General features: G+C 38.7%; 1 protein-coding gene across 1 annotated transcript; it reads right to left on the minus strand.

Annotated features, from left to right (window-relative positions):
• Positions 1 to 54: 54 nt before the first annotated feature.
• Positions 55 to 27837, minus strand: LOC140229318 (tachykinin-like peptides receptor 99D). The gene is made up of 3 exons (XM_072309593.1): positions 27736 to 27837; positions 22542 to 22741; positions 55 to 283 (listed from the first exon to the last, which is right to left on the minus strand). The coding sequence occupies exons 1-3, from the start codon at positions 27835 to 27837 to the stop codon at positions 55 to 57; spliced, it is 531 nt and encodes a 176-aa protein (XP_072165694.1).

Raw genomic sequence — 27837 nt, forward strand, 5'->3', positions numbered from 1 at the left:
TCCTCTTTCTCTCTCGTTCTCCTTTCTAGCTTTCTTTGACATGTCCTTTGAACTTTACATCGTGTCTTCTGCCGAGTCGCTGGCGGAGGTGATCCCGACGGAAGGCATGCGGTAGGAAACGGAGCGGTGGTCCTTGCCGTTGACGACGCGCTGGCTGCACATGTAGTTGGTCGTGTTGGTGGCGTTGGAACTGGCGGGGACGTTGGACCCGTGCTGCTGCGCGTAGCCGTTGATGCGGATCGGGAGGAGGCAAAGGAACACGCGCTTGAACCCGTAGCGAAATCTGACGTGCATGGAATGAAGGGGAAGTGAGGAGGAGGAAGGGGGAGGAGGATGGAGAGGAGGAGGAGGAGGAATAGGAGGAGGAAGAGGAGGAGGAGGAGAAAGAGGAGAAATAGGAGGAAGGAAGATGAGGAAGGAGAGAAAAAAAAAAGACAGAGCTAGAGGAGGAGGAGGAGAAAGGAAGAGGAGGAAGGGGAGGAAAAAAAAAAGACAGACCAAGAGAAAAAGAAGGAGAAGGGAAGATAAAAGCAGACGAAGGAGGAAAAGATGAAGAAAAAGAAGAGATGGAGAAGAAAAGAGGGATGGTAGAAAAAGTGAAAGGAGAATAGAGCAGAGAATAAAATGAAGAAGAAGAAGAAGAAGAAGAAGAAGAAGGGAACAAGGAGAAAGAGAGCGAGAGCAGGAGGTATAAGGCAGAAGTTTAAGGTAAATGGGAAAGAATTGATTAGAGACGGACAGGGTAGGGTGGGGAAGAAAGATGAGAGAGAATTCAGTTTAATGACTGGAATCGTGAAATTGATCATCGTTGTAATAGACCCAAATTACTCCAGGAGACGTCGGCTTTGGCATGACCTTCAATTTTTATGTGAATAGAATCGCCAACTCGATGTCGAAAGTTACGTTTCAAGTTTGAACACAACTGCATGTACTGCTCATTCTTTTCCTAACAGATATGATGTAGTCAGTGCACATGCGATGAGAAATACGACAAAATATCATTGAACGCAGCGCCGAATGACCCACAAACATGACAAACACAACTAGAAAAGCGGCGTATAGGGTGAATAGCGACCGAAATATGAATGATACGTAAGGCATTGGATAACAGAGATCGTTTAGTTTTAAACAAGATTGCGTAGTCAATCACTTACAGATCTTATATACATAATTATACCATAAATGTATACACATGCGTGAAAATATATATATATATGTTTATATATACATATATGATCCTCTTCGAATTCCCCCTCATTTTCTCTTTTCTTTTTTCTCTTTTCTGTCCAATCATGTGCTTCAATGTTTTCTTTAACCAACAGAACGCGAATAACACTTTTTTTGGTATAATGTTTGTATACATAAATGTATAAGTTACATTGTATATCAACTGGACGTCAAATTCAAGCTTGGAATGGGATGTAAATGATATATGAATGATAATTCCATGCACAAACAATTTGTATGTACATCATGGTTGTACTCTGTGAATAAATCAAATATATATATATATATATATATATATATATATATATATAATTATATTATACACATAGACATATATAAACATATATTACACAAACATAACTTCAGGAGAGGGGAAGAGAGGAGGGGGAAAGAGATGTAAGTTAATAGATACGTAATCTAAGCAGACGAAATGAGAGAATGCAGAGTCGTTCATCAGGCGTGCTGGATCATACGTAATTGAATTTAATGACAGACTGTAACAGAATATGGCAACTCGATACCACCCAGCGCCACGTTCGCCTCCGAGACACCGGCGAGAAAGTTGTCATAACTCCGATTCCGTTCTCCCTGCACGTCGCAAACCTTGTATCGCTGGCGGCGCAAAACATTTTATCTCGCCCCGGCCCCGCCCCATACAAGTCACTCTCACTGAAGAAGAACAACAGATTATGAATATCAAATTTTGCATCACGCGAGACAGAGTGGTTTGCGAGTCTGTCAGAAGCGATATCATGTTGTGTAAGGAAGTATGAATGGAAAAGCCGCTGAAGAGATGGATATGAGAGAGAGAGATAGAAAGAGAGGAAGGGCAGAGGGGGAAGGGAGTGAGGGACTGATATTTTAACTACTAACAATTATACAGTGCACTGCCGTTATAACGAACATGGTTATAAGGAAATTTCGGTTACAAAGAAGTAAAAATTCAGGCCGCAACATTATCCACTCTATGTATTTTTCATCGTTTATTTGTTCGGTTATAACGAAATTTCGATATAACGAATGGAAACTGCCGGTCCCGTGGAACTTCGTTAACGGGAGTCCACTGTATAGCGAAGAAAGCTAAACGGAAGTCTTGCGAGAGAAGAGATTGCTCATGGCGATACTACCACATACTGTAGTTGGTCTTCACTGACTTTATCTTACCTCATAGCACGTTAAAAAAAGAATACCCCTCAAAGCACGACTACTTCAGACATGGACCACAGGATACCAACTTGCAAACCAAAGAGTATGTATTCATCACGTAATTATGATCACTTTTTTGGACGAGCTTCCACCGGGTTCTGTCACACTATCCACCGTGGAGAAACATCTACAAACTGGAGGAATCCAAGTTGCCATGGTAGCAGCATGACAACACCTGTAGAACTGAAGACATTTCAGTTGTTGCTATGGAGACGGCTACTATTGTGGTTTGCGACATATTGCGTACATAATATGCTTGTTCGATGAAATGGACATCGATACTTGTGAAGGCTCCTTTTGCGTTGACACCAGCAACAAAAGAGAAAGGCCAGCTTGGTTAATGTCGTTTGATAAGGGCAGCAAGCTCCTTATGTAAATAGAGCCACTTGTCATCGAAGTATCTTAGGTTTGACTGAAAAGGTAGAATTTCCCATCACCTCTTCTCCCCTTCTCTCTCCACCCCTCCCCCCCCCCCCCCACTCCCCTTCCCCTCTCTCTTTCAGTCTCTTTTATCAGCTTCTCTTGTTGGGAATGTGCATGCATCATCTTTTCACTGAACTCTTAAATTAGAGCTGGAAAAAAAAGTAGAATGGCACATAAAAAATGAAATTCATATCCATCTGAAAGCCCAATTCAGAGGTGATGAGCTAAAATTAGCTAAGGGTGAGCTATAGTATCCTTTTCATGTTTCAGCCGATTGACAGTGTGTGTATCTGACGTGTTCTTTATGTAACTTTAAGAACACACGCGTCATCATGAAATAACGCCAAGCCAAAGCTCGCTTGCATACATAAAATGTAATCATCCGTCTTTGATCTGATAAGATATGGAATTTCGTGTAACATACACACACACACACACACAAACAAACAAACAAACAAACAAGCACACACACAGGTATATATATATATATATATATATATATATATATATATATATATATATATATATATATATTAATACACATAGAGAGAGAGAGAGAGAGAGAGGAAGAGGGAGAGAGACGTGTGGCAAATCAAACCTGTGGATGTGAAATGCTTCTAAGGATTTATGATGATATAAGAGAGCTATCCAGTAGTAAGCTCTGTTTAATTCGGTAAGAGTACCTGAAACAATGTTATTTCATTATTTTGTAAGGCCTTGTTGGAATCAACGGTTTCATGACTAATTCAGTATTTGATTCATTAGCAATCACACATCACTGATACTACTATTTGATAATCCCGTTTTCACTCCTGTTACTTTTCTAGAGTGGACGGTGAAATCTAATGCAATTTGCAGAATCGGTTAGCTTTTAATAAGTAAATTTATGAAAGTATAATATATGTTTTCGTGTATTTTTTTCGTAAATTCTGAAATTTCTCATCAAGGTATCAGAATTATTTACATTTGGTCAGTCGTTTCGTAATAGGGTTAAAACTATGTATACAATGGAATTATCAGGTGTGTTTAATATGAATGTAGGTTTTTTTCGACTGTTATTTTGATATCAATCGAGGTGTGAGGCAGGGTGACCCACTGCCACCATATTTGTTTTTATTGGCAATTGAAATTTTGGCGGCGAAGGTTTTGAGAAAGGATGCTGCAATTAAAGGACTTCAATTTGATAATCTTGACGTTAGGCAATTTATATATGCTGATGATTTTTCAGCATTTGTTAGAAATAACTCGTAAATTAGTGGAATACAGGATTTTTTTTTTTCAATTAAATAATTTCACGGTGAATATTGAGAAAACAAAGAAAATAAGGATAGGGAAGAAACAAAGGGGTTTGGGAGGTTACAATTGGAAAATTCAATTACTGAAATGAAGATTTTAGGGAGTGTAATTTTTGTTGGATATTAAGATCAGAGAAAAATGAAATTATAAAGAGATATTTAATAGAATAAAAAGACTTCTGGGAGATAAAAGAGATTTAACTGCAATGGCAAAAGTGCATTTGCTAAAAACATGTACACGTGCTTTGTCTAAATTTAATTATATACCTTCGTCTTTAGTGGTTTTAGAGTGGGCAGTTTCAGAGATTAATAAGATTTGTTTTAAATTCATATGGAATGGAAAAGATCGAATTAAAAGGGTTATTTGTTGTCAGGATTGTGGTGATGGTGGTCTCAGGATGACAGATTTTGAATTATTTGTAAAGCCTCAAAGAATTATGTGGGCTAAACTACTTTCATATGGTGGGAAGAACGTGATGTAAACTTTTTTGTTTATCATATATCTAGGACGATAGGGGGATTTTTTTGTGTAATTATGACACTTAAATATAAAATGTTAAAATACCATTGTTTTATTTTGAAATGTTATTAAGGGCATGGCAGGATGAGGAGAACAGCAGAAATATTAAAGACGAGAAGAGTTATCCATTTTTTTTCAATAATAAGGATTATTCGTGTAAAGGAAAACTTTTTTTTTAATGAAAAGTTTATATGGGAAAATATTTAGTTGGTGGAACAAATTTTAGATTGAGATCGTAGAAGAGCAGCCACATATTATCATAATTTAGGATTAGATAGTGCAATTATAGTTTAAAACGTGGGAAATAGGTGCTGCAGTTTTACAAAATGGGAAATATGATGGGAATACATATTAATTGTATTTAGTCGATGAAAAGAATTACAGTATTTCGGTGAAAATCTTTAAAGATATAATTTTGTTTCAAGGTGTCCCATCTAAAAAAGTGTATGAATTTTTTATAACAAAATGATCTACAGCAATCATACACTTAACGAATTAAAGATGGTCACATTGATTTTACGTTTTCTAAAAGGGAAATCACTAATATTTTTTAAGACCGAGAAGTACAACGATTTTGACAAAAGTCAAGTAATTTCTTAATTTTATAAATTTTATAAATTATTAAATGAAGTTTTTTTTTTATTCAAATGAAAATCTTTTTCAAGTTTGGTTTTGTCGAATATAATCAGTGGTCTTTTTCTTACCAAATGGTAGAAACATATACACATATATTCTGGGATTGTGGGTATTTTAACCTTTGTGGAAGAAAATTATAGACACGTTCGCGTTGACAGATATTCGAAATGCAGAGTGGAAACATATCCATAATAGGATCACTAGGAAGTACCCTTATACCAAATGTTGTAATGCAATAACTTCTATTCTGAAGTATATTATGTTTCGATATAGGTCGGAAGGTGCTATTCCTACCTTTGATGAAGTTTAAAAGAACGTCATAGGATATCGGGGTGAAGAAAAAAAAAATGCTTCAAACAGAGATAAGTTAGGGTTACATTTGCTGAAATGGGGGAAAAGTTGTTTTTTTGAACAAGGGCCTGAGCGTTTTTCTGTTGATATGTATGGTTATAACCGTTGTTAGTGTGATGATGTGTACCAATGTTGTTTCTTTTTATTATGTACGGTAAATTAGTAACTGGTATTAATGTGTTTCATCTGGACTGAAGGCGGTATCTGGTGAGTGTGTGTACGTGTGTGTGTTTGTGTGTGTGTGCGCGTATGGGTATGTGTTGGTGTTTGTATGTAGATAGGGAGGGGCTTAGGTGAGAGTGGAATTTGATTAGTTATTCAGAATATAATAGATATGGATTTGTTTCGGTTGGGAGGGGCTTTCATAAAAGATTTCATTATTCAGTTGTGTAATGTACTCTTTACATTACTCACAGGTGGAATATGAGCCATGTTTTACACATTCAAGAGAAATAGTTTCACAATTTAAACATAACTATTCAGATGGAATATGATGTAGTAGAATATAATGCATATTAGTAAAAGTATTGTTTTGTTGGTTGGACTTAATCGATTTATCACCATTGTTTTAACACCAAAGTTTAGTTGGTGGGATTTCAACTGGTTTATCGTTGATTGTATCATGTATGTGTTTTTGTGAGGAGCCTCTCTCAATGTATACATGAATTTCCGTTTCCAGGAACTGAGAAGCACTTGAACGCTTTCCGCAACCCTCGTATTATGCTTTGCGACAAAGTAGCCCCGTCTTGAGTAACGGTGTATGCATGTGTGATTGATGCAATAAAAGGGAGCTTCCAGCGAAAAGCGGACTAGTATTTCCCCCTGTAAGCGACTGCGAGGGTAGCGTGACTAAAATTCATTATCACGCCGCTTAAAGAGGGGTGTCTGTTACCAACCGTCTTCATGAATATTGTTGAACAAAGTTTGGTGATTCGCTTTTTCTTTTCGCATTTTGTGTGTGTGTGTCTGTGTAATTGTTTAATGACGTTACACTGATTGAGTAAAATGTTTTAATATACCCCTTGGCATTAAAAAAGAAAATGGTAGGAGACCGTGAAAAATCTATCCAGAACAGACACAGGACCTTGATATATATATATATATATATATATATATATATATATATATATATATATATACATATACATATACATATACTATAAATACATATAAGCTCGATACTAGAAATCTTTTAAAGCGTTTCGTAGCGGTTGAACGTTGGGTGGTAGAAGGCTTTATAACGGTGCACCACGTATTCTTTCTTAAGTATGTATGTGGCCCTTAAAAGGGCCTACCCACTCTCGACGTTTCGGCAGGCATGTTCTTGTCGTTTTCAAGAAAAATTCTCCTGAAAACGGCATTCCTGATTTTTTTCAAAGTAACTAAATTACGCTACTTCATTTTATTCACATGTATGCGGGGAAAAAGCGCAAAACAAGAGAAAGTCAACAACTACACAAAAAAGCACTACTTTTCTCAGAAACTTCGCCGACATCTAATCTTTCTTCTCTTTTTCTTTTTTTGAAATATGCTCCAGGTGGACGTAAATTACATAGAGCATTTGATTACATGCAGCCGGCATGGGCTCACGCAAGAAACATTTTTTTTCTTTACCGGATTATATGTTGAATTCACCCTTTTTTTTTTCATGCCAGGGAAGACTTTCAATAAGGTCGTATCAATGCTGGTAAAGATAAGTAGTAACTTGCATGCACACAAACACACACACAATTATATATATATATATATATATATATATATATATATATATATATATATATATATATATACATATACATATGATAATTGTGTACAAAACATTCAAAGTATATTTATGTAAATACATAATATAGTATATATATTATGTATATGTATACAAGCTGTATGTTTGTACATACGTTATTGTATAGAGACACTATGACATGACAAGGAAGTGATATATAAACATAAGGATATATAGAGGAATATAAAGCCGCCTATTTCTAAATCTTTCATTGGTATACGTAGGTATGTGTGCGCAGCGCAACTCTCCTTGGTCTTACTTAAGACCTAACTCCCATTGGCGCCATTTTTAGCAAGGATTCGAAACATGGGAGCCGTATATAGAGATACAGGTAGGTAGTAGTATTTGATAATATGCAGCAAGTCATATTTGTCGTAGCAGCGAATCAGAACCAATGGTTTTGGTAACCCACAACACTGTGCGTCTCGTTAATGTATCGAAGAGAAAGGGGTATAATTATATACAGCTTGAGAAGCGTTCCTTTCGTGGTGGGAGGTCAATATTAGCAGATCATGTAATCGGTTGAATATGTTTTCAAGACCTTAGCCGCAATCATGAAGCACGGTCTGCATGCGTGGAAAAAAAAAAGAAAAAGAAGACCCTGCAGGGAAAGGAATATAAGGAACAGGCCTGTAAGACGATACGGACGTCGCCGGCTACGATGCTTGCATTCGTTGCGATGAGATAACAAGGGGAAATCAATCTGTTGACTTAACTGCGCCGATAAAGGGGATGGGCAAACCGGGCAAATTTTCTCTCGCCGTGCAAAGTGACCGGTGCGTCGTTCGTCGGCGGAGTCTGCGTTTTCTTCTCCTGAGGAACATCCGCTGCTGCCCTGTGGTCACGTGTTTTTACCATGTTGGCCACGAGGGATACTCGTAGATAGTAGTGAGCATTGGCGGAAAATCGCGTGCATTGAAGGCGGGTCCATTTCACCAGTAGACTACTCCGAGTTTGAACAAGATTGAAAATGCGATCAATGAGGTATCCCACGTGCATATTATATATAATTTTATCATTATTTTTAAATCATATGCATATATCTACAAACTTAACTTGGATACTATTTCATATGATGATTATATATATATATATATATATATATATATATATATATATATATATATATATATATATATATATATTTATATCTACAAACTTTACCCGAATACCATCACAAGCTCGACGCCACATGCAATTGCAGGACACGACCAAGAGGGATATATCTTCTAAAGCATAAAGTGTAGTTGACACTTCTTACGCGTGGTGTACGATGTAATACATTGGGATTGTGTTTGTGCGTGTGTGTGTGTGTGTGTGTGTGTGTGTGTGTGTGTGTGTGCGTGTGTGTGTGTGATTACACTTTACTGAGTTAGAGAAGTTGTTGACAAGCAGGAGTGACCTCGGTCAGAGCAAATATTCAAAGCAAAGCAAAGCATTAGTGCTCGCGTATAAAGTGGCAACACCAGTTTTAATCAGTACAACGGAACGACCAGGTACTTCCACCAGGTACCAAACCAGGTACTTCATATGAGGTGTGAGTAAACAACCCGACTGAGAAAGAAACAGGACTTGCCATCTGGATTATTCAATTTATCCGTGTATGTGCAGATAATTGTGCATACGGAACAACATCGGAGAAATAAAGTTTTTTTTTTTCACGATAAAAAAGAGACTGTATAGTACTCCGACCGTAAACATAATATATTATAATGTTTTCTATGGTGTTATTAGTAATGGTCCTTGCTACATATCCATGCCTCATATCCATTCTCTAAATAAACGTTTTTCAACTTTTTGGTGTTTTTTGTTTTTTTTTTTTTTTTAAATCGAGGCTCAGTTACATAGAAAATCATTTTTATTACTTTTTGGGCTGACATCGCGGCCTACCCTTTGAGAAGTAGGGCTCATAATACACCAAAGTATAAGATCAGTCTGAATACCGTTGAGTTTCGTGGTCATTAACTCTCTTTGTCGAGATAAACATTCAGTTTAGATAATATTCCAACCCGTAATTCACATGAGCCAGTCAACGATATAATTACACTGCACGAGTCTGTGCGTCACGTAAAAGTCAAATACGTTCATGATACCTCGCAATTTTTTCCCCGCTGATATTTGCTTAGATTCTTGATTTGCAATCTCTACGCAGAGGCTAATCAATGTGTTCAGCTGGTGCGTAATTAGGAGCAATCGCCATGACAAAAAAAAAAGAAAAGAAAAAAAAAAGCAGTCTTGCCCAATGCCACGACCTAGAAATTAGATTTTTACGTCGAACAAAAACAGTTTCCGTTTCCTGCCGTAATATTTTTTCGTCGCCCAGGGAATCGAGCGTCGAAGCACGAAAATCGACATGACGATCGAGTTTTTGAGCAGCTCTCGGTCAATGTCAACATAGTATGGAGCGCCTTTCCTCCAGCGGGAGCCACGGGTGGGTAAATGTTACCATGGATTTTCGCTGACATTACAAGTGGGTGCGCGGTCGCCATGACCAGCCTTTTAACAAAGACTTCCATTTCACTGTCTGCGTGATGATTTTGTGTGTTTCTTACCCAAAATATCTTATTCCTTCACATTTTTTTACGACATCGTGCGTGGCCAATTTCGTCACTAGCATAGCGTAAGTTGAATCTATAAAGTAGTGTGCATACATACGCATTCTCATTGACCTAATCAAAACAGTCTCTACTTCTTGTTTTTGAAACACAGCACTCAAATTATCACGTATCATGTTTCTGAAAGGGGGAAAGATGTTTACTACTTTCCTATCTCCCGAGGGTGCATCGATGCGTTTGATTCTGAAAACAGAATACCATTATTCTAAGAATTAGCTTGTTTCACTCTTCATTTTGGTTACAACAATATCCCCAATAGATGAACTTCAGACGGTACGATGTTATTCTGGTGCTTGTATCAGAAAGAAAAAAATGTGGCAGAAATCACCCAACGGTCAGACATTTTAAATGCACTCCGTCGCGAAAGTAAAATGATGAGCATCTTTTGTTATTTACAGAAACCATGAAAAAAAAAAAGAAGTCATATATTACAGGTTGACATTATTTGATGTGAAATTGGCATTGCCCAAATTGATGTCAGTAAAGTACTTCCACTCAAGAAAAAAAAGGACAGAACAAAGCTCTTGTGAAATGATGCAGAATTCTCAGTCTATTTCTTTTTATTCTTATCCTATCAAATCTTCAAATATAACTCGACCAACATTTCACCTTAAGTAGTCCTTGTTATATAAAAGGCATTTACCTGAGTTTATTACCACGCCGACTGGCAATGTTTAATCATTTGTATGTGTGTGTGTGTGTGTGTGTGTTTGTACAAGTTTACGCAAAGTTTCTTCCTTTGGTCTCTGCTGATTGCAGTTTATGTTGTTACTATCTTAGACTTATACACCCTCTCAGGTAATTTCGTGGTACTATGGCGCCTATTGCACACAGACATGTCATGTATATACCTTGATAAGAGTGTCTTTGCTTTCTTGCTCTACTATTTGTAATCTGTTATATCTAATGTTGAATGCAGAGGGCAAAGACAAAAAAACATACAAAAAACCCCAACATAAACTAGACACAAGCAAACAAACACAAGAGATGAATACAAAACAGAACCCGAAGAAAACAAAACAAATCCAGGCAAATCTAACGAGGGGGGAATCATCCATATTTCATGACATGAAAACAGCCTTTCTACTGATCTGATAACGGTCCTTGCCTTTCTCTATACGCTGTTTTTGCCCTACAGATATTTGCTCCGCTGGGTTTGGAGGACACGTCTGTATTGCTCGCAATAATAGGATAATGAAAGCCCGGCTTTTTGGCGGAATCAACCCGTATCCCGGCGTATTCCGGCTCGTTATTGGGGAGACCAGAAAAGTGGGTCAGTTCGAGATCAAATATTCTGTTTACACCTTCGTCTTTGAGAGATTAAAGAGAAACATTCTTTCAATGTAGAGAGAGAGAGAAAAAAAAAAGAGAGGCTGGCAAAGGGAACTTATATATATATATATATATATATATATATATATATATATATATATATATATACACATATATATATCCAGCCTGGATAGAAATAATTAGATGTGGCTGATCCATCTAAAAATACACCTCATTTGGAAGCTGCTCACTTCTTTCCAATTTATGAAGACTATACTCGTATTTTTTTTTCTTTTCAGCGTCGACTCAGAAAGCACCTGCAAATTCTAGTGGTGAAATCTTAGTTATCCTTTGATAAGATCTTAGTTATCTTTTAAGAACCTCTGAGCGAAGTTAAGGCTGAAGCCTCTCGTAAATCTCAAAACTAAAGCGAATCAAGTTGGTTGATTCAGATATGAAACACAAAAGACAGTGTGTTTTTCTTGTATTTTGTAGATTTGTTTGTTTGTTTGTTTGTTTGTTTTTATGACGGTCTGCATGGGGAATTATTTATTGGTTTGAGACCAATAATGTGGGGGCGTCTGATTTCCGCTACTAGTACGTTAGATTTTTGCTAACAGCTGGTGATATAAAACAAGCAGATGGCAAGTTTATTCCTTCTGATGTAGCTCTCGTAGGGTATCTCTCTCTTTTTTTAACTGAACATTTGAACATCGAATTCGTTAGATAGCATCCATTTACTGATAACTGATACCATGCTAAAGTGTTCATTACAAAGTGGTGGTGGAGCAAAAAAAAAAAAAAAAAAAAAAAAAAAAAATATATATATATATATATATATATATATGTAAACAAACATACACACAAAAACACACACATTTGTGAGATTTGGTTAGATTCCGTTTCAAGTTTACGAATGCTGATTATTGTTGTTTTTGAGCGAGGGAAAATGTTAAATAAATATAGTGTGTAGCATAAATAACCTATACAAGCAAAATAAATGATATGATTATGATATTATCATAATTACTGGTAAAATTATTTCCAATTTCAACACATACCTGGTGTGTGTGTTTTTTAAGAGACCATGGAAACAGCGACAAAATTATGTCCAGAGCGAAACGGTCGTCACACTCCTGATTTTAACAATTCCAAATGATTAGTGTGTCTAGTGTCGCCTTCTCCTTCCACCTGCCCTTCTTATCTTGTCCTCTCTAATTTTTCTTTACAGTTTTCATCTTTTGCATCACTTGCTACGACGCATCGTCCAGACACGATGACCAGTATTGATACATGGATACGACATGGATCATACATATCATACACTATAGTAGTATATAATTATCATTGTTTATATATTATGAGTCACATGACAAGACATGAAAACATGTAAGTTATTTAGAAAAAAAAACAAAAGAAATTTACCTCATCCTTTAGTGAAGATTCATGATTTTATCATCTTTTAGGACCTTCTCGGACGACATGCCTCTTGGTAAGGGTAACAACTTTGTCTAGGCAACCTCCCCCCCCCCCCGCTCTGAGCTAATAATGACCTCGATCACAATGGAGGTCGATTGGACGTAATGGAATACGTTAGAGAGATGCGCATATGAAACCTCCGTTTACCGAGACCAAATTTCTACAGAGCATGTCCACGATTTTAGGAAAGGGCACTATGGGGGGGGGGGGGCGAACAAACGAGGAATGGTCATAATCGTTCCTTACATGGTCGCAACTTAAAAGTAAGACATAGTCCTGTCATTTACCTTCTCTCCGCGAAGGAAAACATTCTCACGTGTGCAGCTTGCCAACCTTTTACGCGAGAAAGACCCCCCCCCCCCCTTTACCGGCTGCAAAGTTCTGCATCACGGCGCTCGGTGCCCGGTTCCGACATTGATTCTTCGAAATCAATTACCCTAGGCCAGCGGGCCCGTATGACCACGCGAAGTGAGGTCAAAAGAGGGAGGGGCCAAATTGAAAAGTCATCTTCACATCATCGCAAAGAAAGGTATCCCCCCCCCTCTCTCTCTTCCTCCATTACTATTTCTGACACCGTCTTCCTCTCATGCCCTTCCTTTTGAACGCTTTCTCTTTCATTTGACTCTCTCTCTCCCTCTAATATTTTCTACCACTGCCACGTGACTGCCTTGTTATACCCCCTCTCTTGTATCGCATAATAAAGAGAATCCTGTTTTGCCTGTAGCCATCTGTCTCCCTCTGCAACTATGAATATACATATACATATATGTATGTATGTATATATTTATATACACACATACCATATATGTGGCGTTCCATGCAAAAAACCCGGGTTCGAGTCCCGGCGGAGACCAATTTTTCAACTCTTGTGCTTTTCCGAAAAGGAGGAACAGTAAGAGGAATAATGATGTCAAAGCTACGCACCGATTTCTCCTTCCTTTCTCAAATCTCACATGTATTATATATATATATATATATATATATACACATATATATATATATATAGGGTGTCCCAAAAAAAAAAGCGAAACGGTGGATTTTCAGTATCTTGCGTTCTAAAAGTGACATGTTTTTTGACATCATTAGAATGTCACAAATGTACACACAAGTAGTTATGTACATGTATGATGTACTGCATGCATGGTTGTTTTAATGTGTATGTACACAGGTGGACCAGATTAATGGAGAACATTCTATATGATATACATGTAGATATAGTACATACAGGCTGACCAGATCAGTGGAGAATTTTCTACGTGGTATACAATGTAGCTACAGTACATGTATGCATATGACAGGAAATACATTATAGCTCACTCAGTCTAGAATGATTTAACCCATTCCAGAAAATTCTAGGAAGTGCTTACATATTTGGCTGAGTGAGCCACTGTCCCTGTAGCCCAATGTGATTGGTAGTTAATTTTGGCAATGACGTTATGCACATAGTTAGGCAGTGAGTCAGCCAGGATTCCTGGAACTTGGACTTGCTAGTATGTTCAGGTATGTGGCCCCAGGTTGGAGAAAATTACAGAATGTACTAGAAAGGGGTGAATGGATAGTATATAAGCTGGAGAAATTCTGAGGTAGGCAGAGTACCCAACACCTCTGCTCTGAGAGTTACGTCACTTCTGGCTCTGAAGCGACTTGTTATAGTCAGTCCTGTGTTACCTGCTGACCTGCTATACAAACTGTGTTTGTGGAGATAAGGCCTGGGAGACATTTTGCCTGCAGAGAATTAATTTGCCTACGTTGGAGATAGACTCCATATTTTAATGTCAGCGGACATTGTTACGGCAAAGCTGTGACAGGCTGGATTCCTCGCTGGACATTATAAAGTGAATCATCATTCAACGCATCAACTGGACGTGGTGGTCATAACGTTTAGATTCTGCACGTTTTGCCGTGGACATATATCGTGGACTTTACTCCGGATTTATAACGTGGATTATTGCAACCAGCGCCTGTGGATTTACGTCGGAGGAATCATTCATCGGTGCGTCGCGGATCATTCATCTGTGCATTGAACATCGTATCTGGACACTACCAGGGAACTGTAGGGACTTTGTTCTTTAAGATTTGGATGCATGTAAGTGATTCCATGACCGATTTGTAATTGTTTCTATTGATCATTATTGTACTGAAGTGAAAACCGATTACGAGTCTGTACCCACAATATCACTGTTAATAAACCGCCTGAACATTAGTTGATTGTTTCTTTTGTGCGATCATTCTCAGAGTGATTTTGGTCGTAACAAGAAAGAGCATCTTCCGCAGAAGACAATGATACCAATATCATTAAATTTGGTGTAGTACTTTTTATTCTACGCCAATTTCTATAAATACAGCCATTGGGCGCGGGCCGGGAAAAAAAAAAAGAGTGTGTGTGTGCGCGCGCCCAATGTGAAAGCTGTATCTTTTGTTGACATGGATCAACGAGCTTGCACAATATTCACCGTATGGATCGCGTGTCGCACCCAAATTATTATCTCATACGTCGCAAAAATCCAGCGAAATTTGAAAATGACTGCATTTACAGAAATTGGCGTAGAATAAAAAGTGCTGAAGCAAATTTAACGATTTTGGTATCATTGTCTTCTGCGGAAGATGCTCTTCTTTCTAATGATGTCAAAAAATATATCACTTTTAGAATGCAAGGTACTGAAAATCCACCACACACACACACACACATAGTGAGAGGAGGTACACACACCATTCTTCCATTACTGATACTGAGATAGTTCCTTCATCTATTCTTCCGTCCATGTGCAGACAGTGTCAATGATTCCAGCCACACGAGATAACGTGTGTAACGTCACAAAGGCACAGCTTCCTGCGTGGAGACCATGCCCATTGAACAAGGACGTTGACATTAGTTTGCGAATACCACCTGCAGAGAGCTATGACAAGGCGTATCTCCCGTGAGCTACATACATCTGGCATATTGTAGCATTCCACAAGATCCGTTGAGACAAGAAATGAGTGAAAAAAGACAGTCATTGATCGTCGTCCGTTAACCTTTTCACATTGACTAGACGATATTATTTTTCCCCATGAATATCCTTCATGTAATTTTCTCATTGTTCCTTCTCCCCTTACATCTTTAGAAATCTGCTGATGAGAGATGAAGGACCGCTGATGAATTAACGCGATTGTCCATTTGTGCTCCCCGCGGTGATTTGTGGGGGATAGAGATTTCCTCTCCCCCACCCCCTCCCCCCCCCCCCCCCGTAACTTGTCGTTTAAGAAGTATTAATCATCTCATCATGGGGTTGTTTCAAGAGCGGATGATAGCTGATTTCAACACCAATAGCTTTATCCAAATCGTACCACTGTAAAAGAGAGTGGCAGGTTTATGGCCTCGGCACACCGAGTACGGTAACGGTCTGTTTTTGTTTTTGTTTGTTTTGTTTTGTTTTGTTTTTGTTTTTTTTTGCTATGGTGCGTCAAAAGGAACCATGTTTAGTTATGTAAAAAAAAGAAAATAAAAAAGAATCAGTAATTAGGTACAAATACACCCAAAATTTCATTCCTGTGTCAAAAATCAAGAGCAACGATATCATCATTTATTTTGAAGATTTCTTTTGTAACAAAATCATTAGCCGAAAAGTGATATTGTAACAGAACCAGAATGGTTCCTTTTGGCGCATCCTATCAACAAAAGCGGTCCGTTGCCGTGACCGTGCTCGGTGTGTCGAAGCCTTTTTACTGTATTGCCTGTATAGCTAAATTGATTTTTTTTTTTCTCATCGACGTCGCGTGTTCTTCCTCATTGGTAAAAGCAACACCCCACTTACATAAGAGGTATTGCGATACCTCCTTGCTTTAAGATAATCTCTCCCTCTCTCTATCAATTAACTGATTCCATACGTATTAAAGTGAATAACGGAGGCATTAATTTGCTGAAACCAAGGAAGTAGCCCGCGTATGATACCTTCTTCCTTAAACTAACAAATTACATCATGTTGAATTCCTTGCAGGGACAGCCGCGGGGGGGGGGGGGGGGTAGCAACAAAAAATCTTTCGCCGAATAGGACCTAGATGTCTGCTATGACCGAATGCCGCACTTGGCCTATTTAGGCCATAAGTAAAAACAAGTGATATGGTTACGCGCCGTGTATTGCTTAACCTTGGATTCGCCACTGCCTCGGGTTCACTGTCGCGAGATTTCGTGCCATGCGGGAATTCAACTGACAGTCGAATCTTTCAAAGTGGCGGAAATTTAACCATGCCATTTTTTTTTTCTACTCGCGCGTGTTTAGAAACAAAATAAACACACACAAAAGGAGCACAAACAAAACCGTGATTTATTCATCTCTCAAAATGCCCTTTACGAAGACAGCAAATTGGTCGGAGTGAAGGTTATTGCTGTCCACTCAACAACTTTGGCGTCACGCACCGGAAGGCGGACTGGAAAAAAGGAAAAGAAGACGTTTTTATTTTACTGGACACGTGAAAGGAGCATCTTCATCTTTTTTTTATTCATTTGTTCATTAAAATATCTTTCATTCTTTTCATCTAATGAGTTGTTTGTTTTTGTTGTTTGTTGTTTCGCTTTCATTTGTGTGTGTGTTGCTTTAGGGGGGCTTTTTGTTTTTACGAAACTCTGTCAGACTTTTGCATGTTTGATGGAAGTGTGGATTTTATTCTCTCCGCTTCACTGGTCCTGTTTTTCTGAGGCAAAAGTCCTACATACATATATATGGAGAATAAGCGAATGAAACTATCGCTTTGTCCGATCTGCGTTATGCTTACTTGTAAAATACAGCGTTTCGTTTCGTCGGGCGGGAAATTTTGAAACGTCGTTGGCGGGCAAATCAATACTGATCTTTTACCTGTATTGTAGTCTTGCGTCAAACTGCATATGATTTAAAAAGAATACAACGAACAGTGCAATCTTAAATTTAATTATATTTCTAAGTTGCCTCATGGGGGAAAAGTACATCCTATATACCATCAGAAATTTGCTGAAAATAACGCCAGATGCGAATATCAATTCAAAGAATTTCATAAAAGACATGTTTTTTGTTATGTTTTGTTATCATATTCGTTTTAGCAGTTGCTTATGATTAATGCGTAAAAAACAACAGTGATAGCTACTGTCACCAGCTAGAGGTACCCAGAGCAAATACAGAAAATCTAATTATCACTTACGTCATGCAGAAGTATCTTAGTTAGTTTACTCGTTGTTGTTGTTTGAGGGGCAAAGGTGATGTTCCGCCATTGTACTTCAAAGAAGACATCGAGAAATTGGAAATGTACGTTACCATGGCAACTAAATTGACGCATGTAACGCAGTGATGAAGGTACAACACTTACGGTTACTAATGCACTATCATACAGAGGAATTCAATACGGCTTTGACGCTGTTAGCGTGCGTTTGATTGTACCATGCATATCTATTGTTGTTGTTTTATTGTTTTTTCGAAATAATGTTCATTAATATTTTGCTGGTTTTTTTAATGAATATATATTTACGGGTTGGTGTGCTCTTTTTATCATTCTTTACTCTTTCGTACCCAAGAGAAGGACACTAGTCAACCACCTGGTTGCGTTTCGCAGTGGATCACAATGCAACACAATTTGAATATACATACTACATTCAAAACACGACAGACAGACAGACAGGCAACACACACACACACACACACATATATATATATATATGTATATATACATATATATACATGTATATATATATATTTATATATATATATATATATATATATATATATATATATATCACAAAGAAGGAGAATGGAAGAGAGAATGCAGTAGCGGAAAGGGATTTGCATAACTCACTACATGTTGTGCTTGTCCTTGTACAGATGTTTTATGGTTGTTTGCACATTGTTCTTTGATAATATTATGATTGAAGATGAGCAATGCATATCCGAAGCTTGTGTATTAACACATCTTTGATTTAATTTCACTCTAGGGTAATAATGCTACAGAGAGGAGTTTGATTGGGCATTTGATACACCAAAATAATGCAAAAAGAAAGTCTTCGGAGATGCGAATGCATATAAAAAGAAATGGTCGGCTCACGTTTGAAAGCAGTCTCCTTGAAACATCCACGAAAGGAGTGGGGGGGGGGGGGGGTTGTCAAATTGATCAGAAGATGTGTTCACCGGATTACTGTAGCCAATGTTTTTATTCAGCAAAAATCTTTGATTTTATACCCAACACCGTGAATCCAGCGTGTTGTTGTAGAATATTGATGTAGAGTATATAGGCTCACCACGAGATTCACCACGAGAGGGTTCTCTTACATTTGTGATGTCTCCGAGTTGTTGATTTACCAAATTTTATGAAAAAAAAGCTAGGATTCAATGTTGCCAGTCCGTATATTGCAAGGACGTTTCCGTTCATTTTCATCTAGACCGGATTCTAGGTGGACCGCATCTCTGGACACTAATGCTGCATGTGCACCTTTGATATAATAAAAAATAATATATTATATATCCTCCGTCTCTATGCGCTTGTCAGAACTTATCAATATTATTATGAGCTCTGTTATTTCATGTCAACATCTAAAAACCCTACGGGATGACAACTCTGTATATTATAAGTGCAAAAAAAAAAAAAAATGCATTTCCATCACCCGCAGGTTGTAGAAACCGGATACACTTCCTGCGTCGGCGGGTACCTGCTAACGTACCTGCTTGGCATCTGCTCTTACAAAGTTAGTAAAAAAACAAAACAACAACAGCAAAGAAACATGCATAACATGGGAGATATCCATATATGTGACGCGAAGAGCAACAGAGGCCGAGTGACAACCGCTCCAGCTTGCGACCCCTGGGCGTATCAACGTCCGGTCAGCGTGTATAGCAGCACCCCGGGGCTATTGTTGAGAGTGACGATGCGATTTCATCAGTGGTTGTGAGGATGTGAGGATTGATATTGCTCATGCTCATACATCAAACAGGTAATCACACACGCGATGCACACACACGCACACACACACGCACACACACACACACATACACACGCACACACACACAAACTTACATATTATTTATATAACATCATATGTATATACATGTGGTTTGAGTGCGTCATGACTATTTAAACATACACATACACACAAACTTACATAATTATGTATTTACATGTACATGCGTGTGTCATGAATCAATTAAAACAGTTTAATGAAATAGTGAATGGATCAATAAAGTAAAGAAAATAAGAGAAAATGAGAAGATTCAATTCATCAACGACTTGATAAGCACTTTACATGAATCTACTCAAAACTTGGACTACAGTAGGAACCACTTAGATCATGGCATAAAAGGCACTTTGATTTTGATTTTGATTTGATTTTGATGACGTAAAAGACTTGACACTCGATACAGCTGCGGACTATCATGAAGATAGCAAACGTCTTCTCTTGATATCAGTATCCTCGTTGTGCTGTCATGGTATCTAGTTTCGGTTATTTGCAGCAAACAAAGCAGCTATGTTCCTTAGATGAGTGTTGTATGTGGTAGGTGTTCAACCCACCGACCGGGTCCATAACGACCGACCGCGCATTATAATGGCATTGCGCGTACAGAAAGAAAATGTACGCATAGGACTACGCGCAACGGTGTTCCATTCTTCACTGGGCTACGCTACCGAGTAAAATGTGGCGAAAACAACTAAGTATTCCCTCTAAATTACCGAAATTTAGCAAAATCGAATAAGGTTTATCGTGTAACTACAAATAACTAGGCCTACCTTTGCTGACTCGTTGTTAGATGTAGAGTATCCTTCCGTATTAAATTTGACGATTTTGACCGCAAAATTGTCACCGCCGCTTGTACGATCGTGCACACACGTTACACACACATGACATAAACATTTTGTCGCCCACTACGACCGTACGAGTTGATGCAGAAACGAGAAATGAATGTGAAAAAACAAACCGACTCATCTAATTTATTTCAATTACGATGAAAATTTTCCTAATGAAAATCAAGTCAAATTCATCAAACGGTCCTTCAAAAGTAATATCGAAGGATTCAAAATATATTCAAATGTTATTGGGGAAAAAATGACGGCTAGAAAAAAACAGCGGCCTGTCGAAAAAACGTATTTAAGTGCCCTTTATACGTATTGTCAGGGTGGTCGGTTGAAATGAGTAGGGCAACTGAGTGCGGAAAAAATGACACCCCACGCGTTCGAAGCCGCCATCTAAGAGCGCTTACCGCAGATCGCATTTTCAGTGCGCGCTTGTGAATCCGGAGTATTTTCTCCACACGTGAGTAAAATTTCAGGCAAATTGTGAGATTTTTCACGTTTCTATTGATAGCAAAACGTTAGGTGTCCGGTATTATGAACACCCAACCATACTATAACATTGACCAACTCTGGCCGTTTTGGTGAGCGTGTCCGATCGCCGTATACATGGCGGAAAACAAACCCAGAGGAAGGGTCTCACAGCACGCACGCATGTGCACATAACGATGATCTTTCAGTAGCATATAATTATCATATTCAACATCAAAGTCTATACAAAAAATGTACTTGGCGTGTTCACTTTCGTCATCTACAAACAACAACCGCTAAGAATGAGATGATTGTGAGTGAGATCAAGGTTTTACTGAATTTGTCCAAATTACTTTGTCATCTTCTTTCCCTGTTAGGTAATAAATCGAATTCTTCGGACAATTGACACTTGCTCTTCTTTTTTTCCCACACAATTTTTTGCCACGTTTTGCACCTATGGCAGTCCTGCTCTCACATCCAATTCGCATACCAAAGTGAAAAAGATGTAGAAGATGTCTCCAATCGAACGAAATTAGATTGCCCCCGACATGAAAAGGTTGAGCATTTGTCCGGGCATGAAATATGACGAGTGTAAAAGGGGGAGGAGAAGGTGTTCACTTTGATAGCTGACAGTCCGGACGAGTAGTGTCAGTAATAGCTTTTGGTATTCTGCTTTTTGCTCAAATTGATTTGCCTCGAGCTTGAATTACTTGCTCGCGGCGAACATGCATGAGTTGTTCGCGCCAATTTTTTCTTCTGCAGTACATGTAACTTTGCATTTTGTTTTTGAAATGCAACAAGTACGTTGCATGGCCAAGTGCCATGTTGGTGCACTGATTCAGTTTGGTAATGTTATTTTGGCCGTGGTGAACCGGTAAAGTAGCCATGGATTAAAAACGCTTCACGCATCCTGTCAATCATAATCGAACTTACCGCTACATTACATTGCAACATACGTCGTAAACACAATAAAGCATTTTGTTCATGCAGACTCACTCCATCCCCTCATTCTCTCCAACACACAGACTCAATGACATACTAACACGCACACACACACACACGCACTAGACACACACATGAATGGACACAACAGGTAAAGTGAGTATTAAGTGCCCTTGAGATGTACATCACGTGGGCTTATAGTATTTCAACAGTTCCGTCGACTGCAGTACAGGTGTGCATGAAAACAACTTGGCATGTCTTAACATTAAGATTATCTTTTTAAACAACAACGACAACAAAGAACACGTGAAGCTGGCTGTACAGCTGAGTCGATCATGTAATATTCCTGTAAGCCAATGCTGTTGCAAAATACAAAATGAAAGAGAGAAAAACTAATAACAAGGAGAGAGTGCGACAGAGAAAATGGACGTAGAGAGATAGATAGATGAATGAATAGAGGGACAGACAGAGCAAGAAAGGGAGAGGAAGATGGGGTGAGAGAAAAGCGACAGCTCCTAATGGAACGAGTGGACCTCACTCACCTGTCGTTGAGCCAGCAGTAGATGAAAGGGTTGTACATCGAGCTGCTCATCGCCACCAGCCACAGTGCGATGTAGATGTGGCGTGCCCCCTTGACCTTCGCCACCCACTGCACGTTGAGATGGGGCAGAAAGTGGTAGGAGTGAAGCGGCAACCAGCAGATGGCGAACACGGCCACAACGATCACGATCATCTTTACGATCTGTCGATATGACAATCGGTATGAGAAAAAAAAACAAACACGATAAAGCTTGAGTGATGATTGATGGGTGAAGAGTGAAAACATTCAGGATATTCATGATCGTGTGTCTAAGCTTTTCCTGAGCTGAGTTCAGTTGAGATGAGTTTAGTTGAGATGCAATGATTCTGAATTGAGTTGAGATGGGTCTGAGTTGAGTAAAGTTGATCTGAGTGGAACTGAGTGGAGTACAGGCTGGCATGTTCTATATCAACATTTCGATATTAAGATGTGCTGTAAAAGACATTTCGTACATGAAACATTCATGATATTCCCGATCGTGTGTCTAAGCTTTTTGTTGAGTGGAGTGTAGGTGAGATGAGTTTAATTGCGATGAGATGATTCTCAGTTGAGTTGAGTTGAGATGGTTCTATAAATTGAGTAACGCTGAGTAAGGCTGAGTAAAGCTGAGTTGAGTGGAACTGAGTGGAGTATCGATTGGCATGTTTTATGTCAACATTTCGATATCAAGATATACTGTAAAATACATTTTGTACGTGAAACATTCATGATATTCCTGATCGTGTGTCTAAGCTTTTCGTTGAGATGAGTTTAGGTGAGCTGAGTTTAGTTGAGATGATTCTGAGTTGAGTTGAGTTGAGATGGGTCTAAACTGAGTAAAGGTGAGTTGAGTGGAACTGAGTGTAGTATAGGTTGGCATGTTTTTGTTTTTGTTTTTTTTTGGTCAAAATTTCGATATCAAGATATATTGTAAAAGACATTTTGCTTGTGAAACATTCATGATATTTCTGAGCGTGTGTCTAAGCTTTAATCTAGTTGCAATGAGATGATTCTGAGTTGAGATGAGCCTGAATTGAGTAAAGCTGAGCAAAGCTTGGTGGAAGTGAGTGGAGTAAAGGTTGGCATGTCTTATGTCAACATTTCGATATCAATATATATACACCTTGAAATACATTTTGTAAAGTGAAACATTCATGATACTGTATTCACGATTGTGTCCATTAAGGCTTTTCGTTGAGTTGAGTTTAGGTGAGATGAGGTAAGTTTAGTTGAGATGAGATGATTTTAAGTTGAGTCAAGTTGAGATGGGTCTGTGGTAACCACTATGGGATGATCGAACGTATAACTGACGATAAATTTGGCGTTACGACGTATATCCGATTTTTGTATAAGTAGGCAGGTCTTATTCGCAAATTACCAGATTACCAAATTAATGAAATTCTTGCATCGAGTTGTTTTTAGTGCAACTGATTGGCAAATTGCCTTACATCTACGTAAATAAGCAATTAATCAGTGTTTTAGTAGTAGCCATAATAATAAATCATGGGCATAATAAGACACCTGTCTTTAACTGAACACAACGTCGATGTAGGGCAATTTGATAATCAGTTGCAATAAGAAATAACTCGACGCAAGAATTCATTAATTTGAATTCTCTCTTCTGCTGACTTTAATTTCCCCGTTGAAAGAGCAAAATACAGACGATGTTTACAATGTTATCTTTAAAACTCACAAATAAGATATGTTTTCTGATGACGGAATTGCGCATCATGTTGTCAGATTGACACCCACCACCACCCCTTCTCCCTGGCGGGAAGAGACACTTTCCATCAGCTCACCTTGTCTAAACAACTCTTTGATTACATAATTTACACGTTTTCTTTCTCATCAAGTGCCGGGCGTGCGTCATTAGGGTGGATCCTATTCAATCTTTAATCAGAACGTGGGCAGGCCATTAAGCGCTAAAGCAACCAGCGTGACAAGTCTTTATTTTATGGTCGTATATATAGGGTCATTAACTTGGAACGTACAAAATATTGCATATTATACGACCAAAGCTCCGTCGTTAAATAATAAAGTCTATCTGTAAAACAAAGTCACAGTGAGACGACACAGTTCATTTCATTTATGGGGTTTTGTTTATAGTTGGCTTCCAATGATTCGCGGATTCAGCTTTGTAAAATGGAGAGTGAAGCCCGACTGCAGAGCAGACGGTGTGATGAGATGCCAAACTTCCGCGACTTCACGAGAATCAATCCTTACACGTAAATCGATAGTATGAACCACTTATCGGAAGGATTAAAAACAACACTACTTTTCCAATTCAGCAGATCTCGTGTTATACTCCGTTCTCGAGTAGTATATTTGTGATGAACGCAGTCAAACAAGAAATTATGAAAGTTATTCTCGGGTGAAAATTTGCACAACAATGAATATTGACACGAGTACATACAAATGCCAATGTTATAAACAGCAGTACGCTGAAAAAAGTAATGTGAATGACAGGAATTTATCAAACAGAAATGATTAACCCGGCATAAGACCACCATTACTCAAAAACTTCAAAAACTGTGACTGTGATGACAACTGATGAACGCTCTGCACCCTTCAAACAATCCTCCCCCACCCCAGAACTCAGCTTCAGAGATTCTTTAAGGTAATATCTCTTGCATGTGAAATGACCGAAATTGCCGGTGTCCATATCGACCGCCGCTTCAAAGTACCCCCTTCAATCCGGGGTACTCCACTCCCGACAAAGACCCTGGTGGCACTCAAACCCTGCTCTCTACTCCCAGACCTTAAAAGCTCCTCAATCATTGAATTTCCCCCTTTTTTCTCCCTGTTTCTCTCATTCTCGGTGTCCAGACGGTATCGGGAAAAATTCCTTTGCATTTCGGAGCGCTTCGATATGGAGTTCTAAGTTTCCAAGTGTTCATGCAACGAAACCTGGCCCTCTTAACGTTTCCCTTCACTCCCCTCCTCTCTTTTTCATTGTTTGTCTCCCGTTTACTTTCATTTGTGGTTCGGTCACTCCCCCTCTATCTTCCTATTTGGACGATACGGGTGCTTTCTTCCTTTCTCTCTCTTCTCTCGCTCCCCCTCTCCCTTTTCATCTCATTCTTTATCTCTCTCTCTTTCTCTCTCCCTTTTCTAGATGTCTTCGTGGCATTGCAAAAAATTCTCCTCTGAACTCTGATGCAGGTAATTGGCGTGTTCCATTAAAAAGAGAGAATGCAGTGAAACAGACTGGTTGCAGGCTAACGGTCGTCACAACATAGTGTCGGTCGGGCATAAGTATATGTTTAGATTTTTCATTTATTACTATTTTCGAATATATTCGAATATACATTGTATTCTACCTCAAACGCATTTCATTTTTTTTTTTGGCTTAATACATCTGGAGACATAACCCGCATATAACATATGTGGAAATGTTGTCTTCCAGACAGCCGTTCATGATATACTGGTAAATTACATCCGACGCACACAATTCACACGTATGCATTTTTCTTTTTTGCTATATACAAGTCATGCTTGTACACAACTTGAAAAGTATATCAAGGAGAACTTAGTTTGTACAAGGTTTTAATTCTTTCAGGATAACAATTTTTATCTTATCTTTACTATAAAAATCTATATACTCAATAAGTGTGTGTGTGTGTGTGTGTGTGTGTGTGTGTGCGTGTGTGCGTGTGTGCGTGTATTCGTCATGAGCCGACTTTGACGAAACACGTGCCCAGCTCAGTAATTGTTGGACCACGTATCCAGGGTGCGGCGAACGAAGGTCGCTCCAAACTAACCAAGATGTAGCGACAACAAGTCGTTTGACGTAGGTCCGGTACATAATGAATATGATTATCCGTGGAGAGTATTCAGTGTAATGAGCGCAATTAGATTTGAATGCTAAAGACATTTAGTCGACACAACGTTTCCCCCTCGCGATAATGAAAGCGGCTCGTTATGTTCCCGATGTCTATTTGTATGAGACATGATTCAGCTCATCTTCAACGCATAAAGGACAGACACAGCCAAACAGACACATAGCCGGAAAGGGACATTGTCATGAATCTTCCTCATTACGTGTGAATTACAGTTATACTCTGCGTCTTTCATTCATATGAATTTTGATTACACTACTTTTAAAGTATCTTTGGGGGGTCTACCTGTTGCACTTTAACTTTTTTATATATATATATAAGCAGGAAGTGTTGTTCTATCGAGCTTTTAGGTCTGTGAAAAAAAGTACCACAGTGATCGAGTCTGTAATGAGCGAAACCTCTGGGATTAATGCAAATTCATTAAGGTACCCGATGGACTTGTGCCCTTGTACCACCCGGATTAACCAAACTAGAGACACTGCCTTCCTTTAATGTTACACCAACAAGACACATATCCATCCATATTATGCACACACGCACACACTCACACAATCAGCTGCGCAAACGTTGTAAAACGTCGTAACTGCGTCCTTTTCCGAAGCGGCATTGGAGGGACAGGTTGAGAAGTTCTGTCTGTTAATCAGCGTGTTTTCCGAAATATTAACACACACACTCACACACACACACACACGCACACACGAACACACGAACACACGAACACAAACACGTCAAGTTTATTTTCTTAACCGTCAAACCCTTTTAACCCAATCAAACCCGCAATTGGACACAGACTACTCAATGACATAATTGAACACGTCGAGACGAAAATCAATGATTTGGGATCGTGAGACTTTATACGAGATAGGCAGCGAGGGTCGCCTGAACTATAGTAATGGATGACGATGTAGGTATACTTGAACCCCATGAAATCCTGGGTGTTTACAGACTATGGAGATTGGACAGACAAATAATGATCCCCCTAGAACACTAAATAACTATTAAACTTGAATGAGTTTTAGCATACGACAGCACAGTTGCCTTATACTGATATGAAAATGAGCCTAAAATGAAATAAGATTTGAATTTGATTGAATTGACTAAATTGACATAATTACATTTCTTTTACATACTTAACTTCGACTAGGCTTGAGCATTCAACGTTAACAACAACAACAACAGCAACAGCAACAACAACAACAACAACAACAACAACAACAACTACAACTACAACAGCTACTACAACAACAACAACAACAACAACAACAACAACAGCAACAACGACAAATCATTATTTCTCCCTTCAAATAACGAAACCATGAGATGCAACGTCCGTCATACCTTTCTCTTTGCAGTGATCTGCCGGGCACGGTTGGGTATGTTTTCACCCAACAGTCCGTTCCCCCACAACTTGGTGCTGATGATGGTGTAACATACGGCCAT

Source organism: Diadema setosum, chromosome 5 (assembly GCF_964275005.1).
Source record: "Diadema setosum chromosome 5, eeDiaSeto1, whole genome shotgun sequence".
Classification (NCBI taxonomy): domain Eukaryota; kingdom Metazoa; phylum Echinodermata; class Echinoidea; order Diadematoida; family Diadematidae; genus Diadema; species Diadema setosum.

Coding starts and splice junctions, on each gene's coding strand:
- LOC140229318 (XM_072309593.1), bottom strand. CDS start 27,837: ATGGCCGTATGTTACACCATCATCAGCACCAAGTTGTGGGGGAACGGA. Junction 22,742..27,735: donor AGATCACTGCAAAGAGAAAG/GTATGACGGACG, acceptor TCATATCGACAG/ATCGTAAAGATGATCGTGAT. Junction 284..22,541: donor TACTGCTGGCTCAACGACAG/GTGAGTGAGGTC, acceptor CATGCACGTCAG/ATTTCGCTACGGGTTCAAGC.